Here is a 14386-nt window from a genome sequence, read left to right on the forward strand (position 1 = left end):
TCCACTTATATGTGTGTATGTTGGGCTAGGATCCAGCAAACCCGAGTTTGAATTTCCCACTCTGCCACGGTAGCTCTCTGGGTGACCTTGGGCCGGTCACTCTCAGTCTCACCCACCTCACAGGGTTGTTGTGAGGATGAAATGGAGGAGGGGAAACGGATGCGAGCCACTCAGGGTCCCCATTGAGCAGAGAGGTGGGGTATAAATGCAGAAAATAAAGAAGTCAATCAATACAGGGGAAATCGGCACAGGATCCTCTGGGCCTTGGGGTGACGGATGTCTCACCAGCAGACGGTTTTTTGGCACACTGCGGACTCCTGGAGCCCCAGCTGCGTTGCATCACCCGGACGGCACACGCCAATGAACTCTGCACAGGTCGGAGAGTTGAGGGCCAGTCACCACAGGTGTGTGTGTGCGTCCAGGGCGATGTGCGTGTGGCCGCCTGGGCGCAGCTCCCTTCCAGTTTGTTTTCTTACCCTCCTGGGAAAAGTGGTTCGGCAGAGGCGGCGGCTGAGCTGTCCTGGAGTGTGAATGACACAGCCGGGGACAGGAATGCTGCTTGGGGCGGCACCTCGTGAGCAGTTTCGATTCAGTTTGCAGCCAGGCGCAATTAGGACAGGGAGACGGCCTGGCCTACATAAACAGGCCGGAAGGATGACAAGAGGAGGTGAACGCCGCCGCTGCGTGGGACGGATGGACTGAACCATGACCTGGAATGAGAATCCGTGGGCCGGTCTCCTCTGGCCCTTGACTGACCGCTCTGGAGCTCGTCTTCGTGCCAACGAGGGCTGGAATGTTCACTTCAAAGCCTCACCAGCCCAAGTTCTCAGTGTGTTGGACTTCGATTTGCATCTATTTATTTCTCTCCCACTCTTCACCCCAGTTGGGATTCAAGGTATAAAGGGCCAGGGCTTTTACGGCTCTGGTCCCTACCTGGTGGAACAGGCTTCCAGGTGAGATCAGGGGCCTGCGGGACTTACAAAGTTTCCGCAGGGCCTGCAAAACGGACCTGTTCTGCCAGGCGTTTGGCCAGCTGGGATTATGTCAACTCCGCCATAAGAACACCTGGCCTCCCGTGGGTACATATAAGAGGGGGAGGGGTTGAAGCCATCGGTGGTTTTAGTATTTTATGCATTTTGATTTTTATGATGCTTTACGATGCTTTTAATTGTTCTTATTGATGGACACCGCCCTGAGCCTTCGGGGAGGGCGGTATATAAATATAATAAATAAACAAATAAATAAAATAAGGTGACTTTTAGAACATAATTTCCCCCTCTTCCAATTTTTCACAACAGCCCTGTAAGGTAGGGCAGGCTGAGAGTTTGTGACCGGCCTCTGTTGAGCTTCCACAGCAGAAGTGGGGATTCGAACCGAATTAAAGCTGCACAAAAAGCGTGGAGAGCCAGGAGGTGGAGCAGTTGAGTGTCGGGCGAGGGTCCGGGAGCCCCCAGCTCTACTCCTCACGCCGCTACAGAAGCGTGTCGAGTGACCTGGGGCTGGACACACACACTCAGTCTAGCCTACCGCACAGGGTTGTTGTGAGGATCAAATGGAGGAGAGGAGAGCGCTGAAAGATGTTTTGGTTCTCCCTGGGGGAGAAAAAGGGGGGTATAAAATGAAGACAACCAATAAACGGTGTCTGATCCACAGAAAAGGGGAAGGTCCAGTCGAGTGTTGTGTTGTGTTGTGACTGTGGTGCGGTGGAAGGTGTGGTCCTTGGCAGCACAAAAGGGTGTGGTCCGCGCCACCTGCCTCATTTCACAGGAGATAAATTCAGGTCACACAAGCAAAAGGAAGTGATCGCTTCCTAATGGGTGGAATGCCCGCCCACGGGAAGGAGCCACTCATGCAGCTGGCATTAAAGGTCGCTTCGTGGCGCAGAGGCACGCCCGTGGCTATCAACCAGCAAGGCTAAATGGAACTTCCATAGTCAGGGGCAGCGTGCCTGTGAAGGCCAGTGCTGTGAGGAGTCACAACAGGGGCAGGGCTTTGCTCACAGGTCTTGGGGGGGGGGGCACCTCGTGGTGGTGGGGGAGGGGAGATTCATGTCGAACGGTGTGAGGTGGGCAGGGATTTTAAAAAGGTAGTGCGGTGTAGTGGTTAAAAGTTTGGGACTAAAAGGCCCAGCTTCGAATTCCTGCTCCGCCCTAGGCCCTCTCAGCCTGGTCTACCTCACAGGGTTGTTTTGAGGATACAATGGAGGAGAGAACAGACGCTTCGGATCCCCATTGGAGATCAAGGAGGGGCTTAAATGAATTAAAGAATAAATAAACATTGGGGGGGGGGGGGCAGCCATTAAATTCTGCCCGGGAAGGCGGCCGGGAGAGAGGTGGGCGGGCGTTGGGGAGGGGGGGGGGCTCTCTTGCAGACGAAGGGCGGCAGCCCCCGAGGGAGCGACTTCTGCGGGGCGGGCGCTGCCGGCCACCCCCGGCCTTCCCAAAGCCTCGGGGGGCTCCCCTCCGTTGGAGCTGCCGTCCAGCCCGTGCAGGGCTCCAGTTCAGGGGCTGCGCGACCCCCGATCCGGGTTGGCGCCGCCGTGTAGTCTCGCTCGGAAGCCTCCGCCCCCCCCCCCTGCTGCGGGACAGTGAGCAGCGCTCTGTGCATGCTCCGAAGCTCGCTCTTTGGTCAGTGGGGCGCACGACGGCTGGGGGGAGGGGGCAGCGAGGGGGGGGCTGTCTGTTAGGGCGGGGACGGGAGCGGAGGGGGTTGTTTAAGGGGGGGGGGCTTAGGGGTTGGCGCCGCCCGCCTCGGGGGGGGGGGCGGAGGCCGAGAAGCCGCGCATGGGACGGCGGGGGTCCTTCCGCGGGGAGGGGCCAGGGCCGGGCCAGGACGCGGAGATGGCCGGCCCAGACGGGGCGGAGAGTCCCTCCTGCCCGCCCCGTCCGCCGGGCCCTCCCTTATAAATGGGGGCCGGCGGCGCCGAGCTGTACCGACCGCTGCTTCGCTTCCCTTCCTGCGGTGCGCCCGTCCAGGTAAGTCGGCTTACCTGGGCACAGACTCCAGCCTCGCGGCGGGGGGGGGGGGGCTTCTCCCGCCTCGCCCGCCTCGCCCGCTTTGTCGGTCTTTAATAGCTGCTCGAAAGTCGCCCCCCCCCCTTGCCGGGTGCCGCCTGGCCTCTTCTCTGTGCCCAGACCGAAGCCTCCCCACCCCCCGGCGCTCCCCTGGGGTCCGTCTGCCTCCCCTGGCCCAGGTGATCTGGTCCCACCCGCAGGGCTCTTGTCTCCAGGTGGGAGGAGTCTCCTGAGGCTCAGGTGTTCTTCTGGCAAGCTGGGTGGCAGGACCAGTAGCCTCATCCTGTTCCCTTGTTCCTGGCCCTCTTCTAGGCTGAAGAATCGCTCCACGGCTTCTTCCCGGGATGCCGGACACCTGCGAGGCTCCCGCCCAGGCCGGCCGGCTGGTGACCTTAAACGTGGGGGGGAAGTTCTACAGCTCCACTCTGGACACCCTGACGCGCTTCCCGGACTCCATGCTGGGCGCCATGTTCCGCGGCCCCCACCCGGCCCTGACCGACAGCTGCGGGAACTACTTCATCGACCGCGACGGCAAGACCTTCCGCCACATCCTCAACTTCCTCCGCTTCGGCCGGCTGGACCTGCCCGAGGGGTACGCAGAACTCTCCCTCTTGCGCACGGAGGCCGACTTCTACCAGATCCGCCCGCTCTTGGAGGAGCTGCGCCGCGTGGAGGCCGAGCGTCGCTGCCAGAGAGCCAACGCGGTGCTTCACGCCGACGTGGACTACCGCGACCGGCTGCTGCACTTCAACGTGCGCCGCGGACCGCAGAACTACGAACTCTGCACGTGCTCCCTTCAGATCTTTACGGCCAATGTTTTCTGCACTGACCCGTATTTCCTGGCCATGTTGCGGAGGCGCATGGGCCAACCGGATCACGTCAACGGGAAGCTCAGAGAAGGGCTTTCTGGAAGGTGGGTTGGCCGAACCACACAGGAAACTGAGTCTCACGGCTTCATTGGCCAATCAGGTGAGTCACATACTTCGGAGAGGGACTCTTGGAATGGCCTGAGTTGGGGGGCCGTCATTGTCAGCAGAGAATCCGGAAGCGGGAAAAGACCGGGGGACGACGACAACGTCAGGACAAGTAGCCAGTTGAGAATCGACTCGTACAGTTCAGCTGATGAAGACGAGGAAACGGCCGAGAAGGCCCTGGACTATTCCTTGGGCCTGTCCCACGCGGTGACCAAAGAGCGCCATCACCTCTGCTTGGAGTGGGCCCCCCGCCCGCCAGAGCTACCCGCAGCGGAGTACACAAAGCAGAAATTGTGTCCGCTGCAGATGGACGGCAGGGAGATCCAGACCGCCGGGGAGTTCCTTGAAGAGGTGCTGAGGGCTGCTCTGGCGCAAGGCTTCCGGGTAGACTCGGTTTTTCCTGACCCGGCGGATATTCTCAGTGCCCATTCCTTGCGGTTCGTGCGGCACTGAACGTCTCAGCCGACGCCTGCGGAGGACAAGAGTGTGCAGCGGTCAGCCCGGCCCCGGTGGGAAATGAGATGGTAAGGACGGCAGGGGATGGAGCCAGGGCAGCCTTTGGGGACGGCCTCGACAGCCCCAAATAATTTAGGGTTCTTTTCTGAATGTCTGTGCCCAAAAGTGGGGGCTAGTCAAGAGGATCGTAGCAAACGTTGGTCCTGAAATACAGCCAATGGTTTGTTCCCAAGACTGATGAATAATCCTGTTCTATAGAGCACAGGTGTCAAACTTGTGGCCCTCCAGATGTTGTGGACTACAGTTCCCATCATCCCATCATCCTGTTCTATAGAGCACAGGTGTCAAACTCGCGGCCCTCCAGATGTTGTGGACTACAGTTCCCATCATTCTGTTGTGGACTACAGTTCCCATCATCCTGTTCTGTAGAGCACAGGTGTCAAACTCGCGGCCCTCCAGATGTTCTGGACTACAGTTCCCATCATCCTGTTGTGGACTACAGTTCCCATCATCCCATCATCCTGTTCTATAGAGCACAGGTGTCAAACTCGCGGCCCTCCAGATGTTGTGGACTACAGTTCCCATCATTCTGTTGTGGACTACAGTTCCCATCATCCTGTTCTATAGAGCACAGGTGTCAAACTCGCGGCCCTCCAGATGTTCTGGACTACAGTTCCCATCATCCTGTTGTGGACTACAGTTCCCATCATCCCATCATCCTGTTCTATAGAGCACAGGTGTCAAACTCGCGGCCCTCCAGATGTTGTGGACTACAGTTCCCATCATCCCCTGCCAGCATGATGCTGGCAGGGGATGATGGGAACTGTAGTCCACAACATCTGGAGGGCCGTGAGTTTGACACCTATGCGCAGAATTTTGGGTGGAAACATTTCCCAGCCTGCAGCGTCGTCTACATTACTGCATGATCACAACACACTTCGATTATGCCAATGGAAAAAATTCTGCTGGTCCTCCATACGATAAGAGACGGGATTATTCTTATTGTATGCAGGAGTGGCAGAATTCTTTCCCATTGGCATAATCGAAGCATGTTGTGATCATGCAGTAATGTAGATGACGCTGCAGGCTGGGAAACTTGTTTCTAAATCCTGGGTGCCGGCCTGAAAATGTGTAGGCCCTCTTGGAATTTCCACCCCTGCTACTTATAGGAGAAACCCGGGCCAAGAGGGAACGAAGGGAGGCTCTGGTTTATCCAGGTAATCTTGTGTTTGCAACATTTTAATTCTGTTTGGACTGCTGTTGTGCGGAAAAGGGAGTAAACATGAGGAAAATGAAAGAAGTGCCACTTGAGTTGCTTTGGAGAATAAGAAGAAGAGGAGTTTGGATTTATATCCCCCCTTTCTCTCCTGCAGGAGACTCAAAGGGGCTGACAATCTCCTTGCCCTTCCCCCCTCACAACAAGCACCCTGTGAGGTGGGTGGGGCTGAGAGAGCTCCGAGAAGCTGTGACTAGCCCAAGGTCACCCAGCTGGCGTGTGTTGGGGAGTGCACAGGCTAATCTGAATTCCCCAGTGAAGCCTCCACAGCTCAGGCGGCAGAGCGGAGAATCAAACCCGGTTCCTCCAGATTAGATACACGAGCTCGTAACCTCCTTCGCCACTGCTGCTCCTGGGGCCCAGACTCACCTGGATATCACCCCTGGAAGCCCTTCCTCCCAGGTTGATTTGGATAGCCATGTGGTATTCACAGTTGAGGAACAGAAAACTTTGCACATGCACAGTAGTACCCTGTTACTACTCTGCATTCCCCTGGGGTGTTCAGAAGTAGGTTTCTGGGACAGAGGCTCAATGGAGAGCTGCTATTAGGATCTGGGTGTTTCCGGCCGCTCAGCACAAGTAGGCCAGCTGGCCTTCCTGAAACTTGAACACGACAGCAGCTGGATACGTGATGATTTGGGCCGTCCTTCATTTTGGAAAGTCTGGTTCTCTGGCCAAACGACCACTCGGGGCTGTGGTTCACCAGATGATGTCAACTCAATGCATGGCAGCTGTGAAAAAGGCAAACTCTATGCTGGGGATAATTAGGAAAGGAATTGAGAATAAAACTGCAAAGATTGTCATGTCCTTATATAAAGCAGTGGTGCGACCGCACTTGGAGTGCTGCGTTCAGTTCTGGTCGCCACATCTCAAAAAGGATATTGAGGAGATAGAAAAAGTGCAGAGAAGGGCAACGAGGATGATAGAGGGACTGGAGCACCTTCCTTATGAGGAGAGGCTGCAGCGTTTGGGACTCTTTCGTTTGGAGAGGAGACGTCTGAGGGGGGATAGGATTGAAGTCTATAAAATTATGCATGGGGTAGAAAATGTTGACAGAGAGAAATTTTTCTCTCTTTCTCACAATACTAGAACCAGGGGGCATTCATTGAAAATGCTGGGGGGAAGAATTAGGACTAATAAAAGGAAACACTTCTTCATGCAACGTGTGATGGGTGTTTGGAATATGCTGCCACAGGAGGTGGTGATGGCCACTAACCTGGATAGCTTTAAAAGGGGCTTGGATAGATTTATGGAGGAGAAGTCGATTTATGGCTACCAATCTTGATCCTCTTTGATCTGAGATTGCAAATGCCTTAACAGACCAGGTGCTCGGGAGCAACAGCCGCAGAAGGCCATTGCTCTCACATCCTGCATGTGAGCTCCCAAAGGCACCTGGTGGGCCACTGCGAGTAGCAGAGAGCTGGACTAGATGGACTCTGGTCTGATCCAGCAGGCTAGTTCTTATGTTCTTATGATGAAGCACCTCTGGGGTTCTAGCTGTTCCCTGGTGTCGGCGGCACAGGTGACAACTGATGTCTACCTCCAGAGAATAGCCACGGGAAGCAGTTAGTCGGGGTGGCAGTGCCTTATCTGAGGTGGCCCCAGGCAGAACGGACTGGGCTGTTGGAGAAGCCGTGATGATGAGGAGAAACGATCAGAGAGGCTGGGCTGGAGGGCTGAACAACTATCTGCTACATGATCCGCCACAGGGATGGCTGAATGGACCTCGTGGGCTCAAGGCCCACAGAACCGAATCCGGGTCTGGTACCCACAGTTCTAACCGTAAGAAAATAGTTGGTGGTGTTGGGACATTTCAGTCATCAGCGTCAGCCTCTGTCTTTGGTGGTGGGAAGTATATAATGCCCTGATTCCCTCCCCTTGTGGAAGAGAACAGGCAAGGGGGGCGAAGGCACACACAGACCTTGGGGAGTGGAGCAACCCCCACCCCCAAATCTGTTCCAGGCCCAGCGCTGAAGAACCCCCCCCCCCCCCCGAGCTGAGAGATTCTGTGCATCTTTAGACCTGTTTTTCCCAGTGGGGGCTGTTTTCTTAAAGAAGAAGAGTTTGGATTTCTATCCCCCCTTTCTCTCCTGCAGGAGACTCAAAGGGGCTGACAATCTCCTTGCCCTTCCCCCCTCACAACAAACACCCTGTGAGGTAGGTGGGGCTGAGAGAGCTCCGAGAAGCTGTGACTAGCCCAAGGTCACCCAGCTGGCGTGTGTGGGAGTGTACAGGCTAATCTGAATTCCCCAAAGAAGCCTCCACAGCTCAGGCAACAGAGCTGGGAATCAAACCCGGTTCCTCCAGATTAGATACACGAGCTCTTAACCTCCTACGCCACTGCTGCTCTTGAAGGAGCGGCTGTGTTGCTTCAAGGGGGGCACGGGGGCTGGTGTGCTATGCTGGGTCGGTGGGGAGTGGTACGCTCCGCAGGGACGGCCTCGATGTCCTTCTCCTGGACAAACAGGGCTTTGTCTGTGGGGGGGAGAGGCCTGCCGGCCAGAATGCCAGCCTTTGTTCTGGGGTGTTGCTGCGCTCAGTGGCTGAGACTGTCTCCTCTTCTTCTCCTTCAGAACCAGCCTCCGATTCCTGGACCTTCTTGTGCTTGAGGGGCAGAAGCTGGGCTCCGTCTCCGGGTTCCCCGACTGGCCCACCGTGGCTCCCACTGAGAACCCTGGCATTGAAGACTGCCACCGGGCAACGGTTCAGACATGCTTAGGGGTCCAGGCACGGCAGTGGTTTCGGGGCAGGAGGGAGCCACCATGTAGTTACCAGAGGGGTGTCTGTGGGCACATCTTGAGTGGCAACCGAACTACCTGAGGACGGGACCCTCGACTTCAGGAGGCCCACTGGAGAATTGTTCTCCTGCAGGCAGTTTCAGTTGTGTGGATCTGCGGCAGAAGAGATGGGTTCAAGTCCAGGAGCACCTTGCAGACCAAGAGGATTGTTTGGGTATGAGCTTTCCAGTGTCAAAGTTCCTGGATCCGACGAACGGAGCTTTGGTTCTCGAAAGCTCGTAACCCTGAAAACCTAGTTCAGTGGTGGCGAACCTTTGGCACTCCAGATGTTATGGACTACAATTCCCATCAGCCCCTGCCAGCATGGCCAATCGGTCATCCTGGCAGGGGCTGATGGGAATTGTAGTCCATAACATGTGGAGTGCCAAAGGTTCGCCCCCACGGGCCTAGTTGGTTTCCAAGGTGCTCGTGGACTTGAACCGATCTGTCCTGTAGGCTGCATCGTTGAACCACCATTTAATCGTTCAGTGGCCTTAAACAGTGTGATCCTGCGTATAAAAGGGCTGAAAGATTTGTCAGGATCGCAGGAGGGGTTTTATGCTCTGTGTACCATGATCCTCTGTAGGATTTCTTCCCGGCAGGGCAGGGCAGGGCAGGGGCGGGCTGACGGCTCCAAACTGCCTGGGGTTTTTGCTTTTAGCGCAAGTCAGCCTGGGCGGCTCCCTTTTCCACATGTCCAGCTGGGTGGGGACGGCAGCGGCGGCTCTCCTGTGCAGGGAGTTACCTGCTGAGCTGGCACTGCTCACCTGCGTACACCTGGCCTTCCTCTTTGTGCCCGTAGCCGCCACAGGCACGTTTTGCCCCATTAAATGCTTTGGTCTGTGATTTGCCTGCTGGCTCTTTTCACTGCGGCAATTAGACATGGCTCCCCGTCTGGGGAATGGGGCAGCAGTCCAACAGGTAGATTTCCTGCAGGCAGGCAGGAGGGAGGGAAGGTGGTTTTGAACACACTGGAATGACGCAGTAAAGACCACCGGAACACAGCAACAAAATAAAGATGGCCCCACACAAGATTTCCGGGTACCGTTTGATCTTGCTGTAATTTTGCCCCTATCTGTGTGCTTTGACCCGGCAGTCGCAGGTAAAGCCGAAATGTGATGCTGTTCTGTGGAGAAAGGGGCCGTCCTCCTTCGGAAGTGGGAGGAGCCTGTTTGGAAAGGCTCCGCCCTGCGTGTGGCATCCCTGCCTCAACCCACCTGAGGAGGGCACGGCGGAGGCGTTTCCCTCGTCTGTGGGGTCAGAACCTGGGAACTGGCTGGGTGGGGCGTGTTTGGGAGGGCCGACTCTATGACCTGATTTGGCGCTGCCCTTGCGAGGAGGGCCAGACAGGCCTGCGAGGAAATGGGGGTGCCTAATAAACGTTGTGGTTTTGCACATGGTTGGCTTATCGTGTTGGGTTTGTTAAAGGGAGTGGAAAAATCATCTGCCTGGTTACATCTTGTGTAAGCTGAATGGGTGTGGGTGTGCGTGTGTGTGTGTGTGTGGGAGGAGGAGGAGGAGGAGGAGGAAAAGGAAAAGAGATTCTCAACACTTCTGCCCAGTGAACTCCACATGAGTGGGTATGTGCATAAGCTGCCCTGGCCCATTCATAAATTTTAATAGAGCTGGAAGGGGCCATAGAGGCCATCCAATCCAGCCCCCTGCTCAATGCAGGATCAGCCTGGCACATTCCAGACAAGTGTTTGTCCAGCAGCTGCTTCAAGACTGCTAGTGGGGGGGGGGAGCTCCCCGTTCCCCCAGGCAGCTGATTCCACTGTTTATTTATTTATCTTATTTATAATTAGTTTTATATACCGCCCCTCCCCCGAAGGGCTCTGGGTGGTGCACAATATAAATAAAGCAACAACAGATGGAACACACAGACAAAATACAAATTATAAATTAAACAATATAGGCTCCATTAGCCATAACAATATTGTTTATCTTGGTGGTGGTGGTTGTTTTTATTAAACTCGTCTTAGCTCTTGCTGTAATTTCCCCCCTCTAATATCCAGTAATATTTCTTAACATTTTTCCTAATAATTTTCACTTATTGGTGGGTGGAAGCAGCTCACGGAACGTTTTATATTCTCGATAAATGCCTCTCTTGCGTTGCCAAGGTATCCTTTGAAAGTACTGTCGAAGGCTTTCGCTGCCGGAATCACTAGTGTGTTGTGGGTTCCCCCGGGTTGTGTGGCTGTGTTCCAGTAGCATTAAATGAATTAAAATGCCAGACAACTGCTATGCAGATGCCCTTAACTGATTTGATTATGCAACTTCAGCGCTACATACATATGCTAAAATGGGTGGATTCCATTTAACACATCACACTTGCAAATTGAACCATTAACACCTTTAACTGATGCAAATGCTTCGCTTCCCCAACCCTGGACATTCCACAGGTATACATATACTCCACTTGCTTTACTACCACCAGATACTCTGAAGATGATGCCAGCCACAGATGCAGTTGCAACGTCAGGAGAAAAGGCTACTGGAACACGGCCATAGAACCCGGAAAACCCACAACGCACTATCCTTTGAAAGTCATGTGCGATAAAAAGTCAAGCTGTTCAGATGCATTTCCTGTTTTGAGTTAGAATTCCCACGGGGACGGGGTGGGGTTCTGGAGCTCTGGAACCCAGCCCTTCCGGACTCTGCTGCTTAGAACCTGGGAGACATCCAATGGAGGATGTTGGGTAACCAGTCCGTCAGGACCAGCTGAAGGTACCATGCTTCCCAGTGTTAACGCGGGTTAACGAGTTAAACTTAAACAAGCTCAAGAAAGCTCAAGCCGATACAGAATACAATCAGAAAGAATTTTATTCGGCCAACAACGGGCAAGACAGTATCAGAGGAGCCACACAAAATGGCAGTACTTTTATAGAATTAAGACAGGTTACATCAAAATGGCAGAAAAGAATACACCCCAAAATGCCCGCATCATCAATCAATCATTCAGAAAGGTGGAGATTTTCCCTTTCCCCAAAACATTTGGGGTTGTCCAAAATCCCTATTGGAAGATGTCAGCATTTGGTTCTTTGACGTAGTATGAACTGTTTCCTTCTTATCTGTATTGTCTTTTGTTGCCCCTTTTCCTAGACAAAGAGTCTAAACATCTTCATGTTTCTCTTGTCTCAAGAAACAGGGCAAATTCAAGGTATCTTTTTAGGGACAGCAAGACCCCGAAAACAGTTTAGTTTGCACATTCTGTATAATTATGAACAAGGGGCATTCTTCATGGTTATCAAGCTTGCCTAGTAACAGGGAAAGAATACATTTTTAGGCCTGCGTGATTTCTTTGATCAGCAGCTTTATGGTTGCCAACTCCCCATTACAGGAACAATAATGGGGGGGAAAGGAGAAAGCCTTTATTGCTGGCAAAACTAAACCCCTCTTATGCCTTCTGCGTCTACACCAGGGTGCAGGCATTTCCTCCCCCACGAATCCACCCAGGGGTGGGAGCTAGCTGAACCCCTGAGCTGCGCTGGCACCCATCTCATGAGCCACCCCAAGCAATTTTTTGGGAGACCTAGTAGAAGAATCAGCCCTTGCTTCCTGTCAGGTAACCATCTCTTCTTGGGATCTAGAACATCTAACATCAGAGTCCATCTAGTCCAGCTTTCTGCTACTCGTAGTGGCCCACCAGGTGCCATTGGGAAATCACATGCAGGATGTGAAAGCAATGGCCTTCTGCGGCTGCTGCTCCTGAGCACCTGGTCTGCTGAGGCATTTGCAACCTCAGATCAAGGAGGATCAAGATTGGTAGCCATAAATCGACTTCTCCTCCATAAATCTGTCCAAGCCCCTTTTAAAGCTATCCAAGTTAGTGGCCATCACCACCTCCTGTGGCAGCATATTCCAAACACCCTCAATCACACGTGGCGTGAAGAAGTGTTTCCTTTTATTAGTCCTAATTCTTCCCCCCAGCATTTTCAATGGATGCCCCCTGGTTCTAGTATTGTGAGAAAGAGAGAAAAATTTCTCTCTGTCAACATTTTCTACCCCATGCATAATTTTATAGACTTCAATAATATCCCCCCTCAGCCGTCTCCTCTCCAAACTAAAGAGTCCCAAACGCTGCAGCCTCTCCTCATAAGGAAGGTGCTCCAGTCCCTCAATCATCCTTGTTGCCCTTCTCTGCACTTTTTCTGTCTCTTCAATATCCTTTTTGAGATGTGGCGACCAGAACTGGACACAGGACTCCAAGTGCAGTCGCACCACTGCTTTATATAAGGGCATGACAATCCTTGCAGTTTTATTATCAAGTCCTTTCCTAATGATCCCCAGCATAGAGTTTGCCTTTTTCACAGCTGCCATGCATTGAGTTGACATTCCCATGATGGAACTATCAACTAAGACGCCCAAATCACTTTCCTGGTCTGTGACTGATAGCACTGATCTACTTGCAGACCTGCCTGCTGACCAGCAGAGGGGGCTCTCTAGAACACAACGGCAACAGAGATGTGCACAAAACTTACTATACTTTCCAGTTCTGCAATGTTTGCACAGGAATGCATGCTCTTTGGTCAGGATCTATTGCGGAAACACACAGTGTGGATTTGTGCCTCTTGTAGCGAAAGCTGTAGGGTCTGTATGTGATGCCGTTATATACAAGAGGAAGAGTTTGGATTTATATCACACACACACCCCTTTCTCTCCTGTAAGGAGACTCAAAGGGGCTTACAACCTCCTTTCCCTTCCCCCCTCACAACAAACACCCTGTGAGGTGGGTGAGGCTGAGAAAGCTCTGAAGAACTGTGATTAGCCCAAGGTCACCCAGCTGGCATGTGTTGGGAGTGCACAAGCTAATCTAAGCCTCCACAGCTCAAGTGGCAGAGCAGGGAATCAAACCTGGTTCTCCAGATTAGAGCGCACCTGCTCTTAACCAGTACACCACACTGGCTCTCACAAGGTGGCCAATTCCAGGTTGGGAAGTTTCCTGGAGATCTGGGGGCAAAGCCTGGGGAGGGTGCGGACCTCTCTCTGTGGGTTGTAATGCCAAAGAGTCCAGCAGGGCAGAGGCGTATCCAGGCAAACTGGAGTCCATAGGCAAAACCTGAGTTTGGCGCCCCCCCCTCCATGGGCGGCCACCCCCCACCACCACGACCAAACAATGATTTGTTCCACCAGGTCATTTCTAAATCATCATCACATTATAGAAAATGCCCCAACTCACACATCGGAACACAGCGATAGTCCATGCCACTCAGCAGAAATCGGAAATTTTGACAACGTTCTCAAGATGCTTTTAAAATGTTTCATTACTGCTGTGAAAACTTTTATGGTGTTATATCCAGCACCCCCAATTGCCCCCCCAGCATTGGAAGCACAGTGCTGGGTGGGGGGAAGGGAGGGACAGGACAGGGACAAATTTCAAGTCATGTTTTTGCACAGGAGTTGCACACGTTGAATTTGAACACTAATAGTGTAAGGCACTTACTAACGTAAACTCACAGTCTTTAGAAAATAACTTAATAAATTAGAAAACTTAGTCTTAACTTAACTTAGAATAACTTAGTCTTTAGAAATAACTTAATAATTGCTTAATACTGACGCAAGGTTTTCCCAGTCTTGTTTATTCAAAGATTTCACACCCTCGTGGCGATGACTAACAAGCATCGTAAAGCACAACAAAAATGTAAACGCCACCTGATCGCACCTACAATACACGAAGCGGTGTTCTTTTTTAAATCGCCTATTCATCCTGTCTCCTGTGGCCTACTCAGTTAATTTCATTGTAATATTTATTGCCGTGCTGTTTTTTTTATTACGAAATAAATTCTTGATATATCAAGTAATGTGGGGTGCCTGTTTTGTATGTAAGGCGTATACACTTGGTGCGTGGATGCGTGTGTGTGCGTGCCCCACCTACTTTGCTCTTTGGAC

The 14386-nt window shown here is 53.0% G+C and overlaps 1 protein-coding gene across 2 annotated transcripts; it reads left to right on the forward strand.

The window, feature by feature from the left end:
• The first annotated feature begins 2842 nt into the window (after positions 1 to 2842).
• KCTD11 (potassium channel tetramerization domain containing 11) lies at positions 2843 to 9892 on the forward strand. Of its 2 annotated transcripts, none has more exons than XM_048517721.1 (4): positions 2843 to 2975; positions 3327 to 4512; positions 8294 to 8761; positions 8889 to 9892. In XM_048517721.1, exon 2 carries the CDS (start codon positions 3359 to 3361, stop codon positions 4439 to 4441), a length of 1083 nt encoding a protein of 360 aa, XP_048373678.1. In that variant the 5' UTR covers positions 2843 to 2975; positions 3327 to 3358; the 3' UTR covers positions 4442 to 4512; positions 8294 to 8761; positions 8889 to 9892. The 2 variants fall into 2 exon arrangements, with proteins under 2 accessions (XP_048373678.1, XP_048373679.1); XM_048517722.1 differs by having other exon boundaries at positions 8294 to 8753.
• The last annotated feature ends 4494 nt before the right edge of the window (positions 9893 to 14386 follow it).

Source organism: Sphaerodactylus townsendi, linkage group LG15, assembly GCF_021028975.2.
Source record: "Sphaerodactylus townsendi isolate TG3544 linkage group LG15, MPM_Stown_v2.3, whole genome shotgun sequence".
NCBI classification, from domain to species: Eukaryota; Metazoa; Chordata; class Lepidosauria; order Squamata; family Sphaerodactylidae; genus Sphaerodactylus; species Sphaerodactylus townsendi.

What these genes read in the sequence shown, in the direction of transcription:
- KCTD11 (XM_048517721.1), top strand. Translation starts at nt 3,359, where the DNA reads ATGCCGGACACCTGCGAGGCTCCCGCCCAGGCCGGCCGGCTGGTGACC.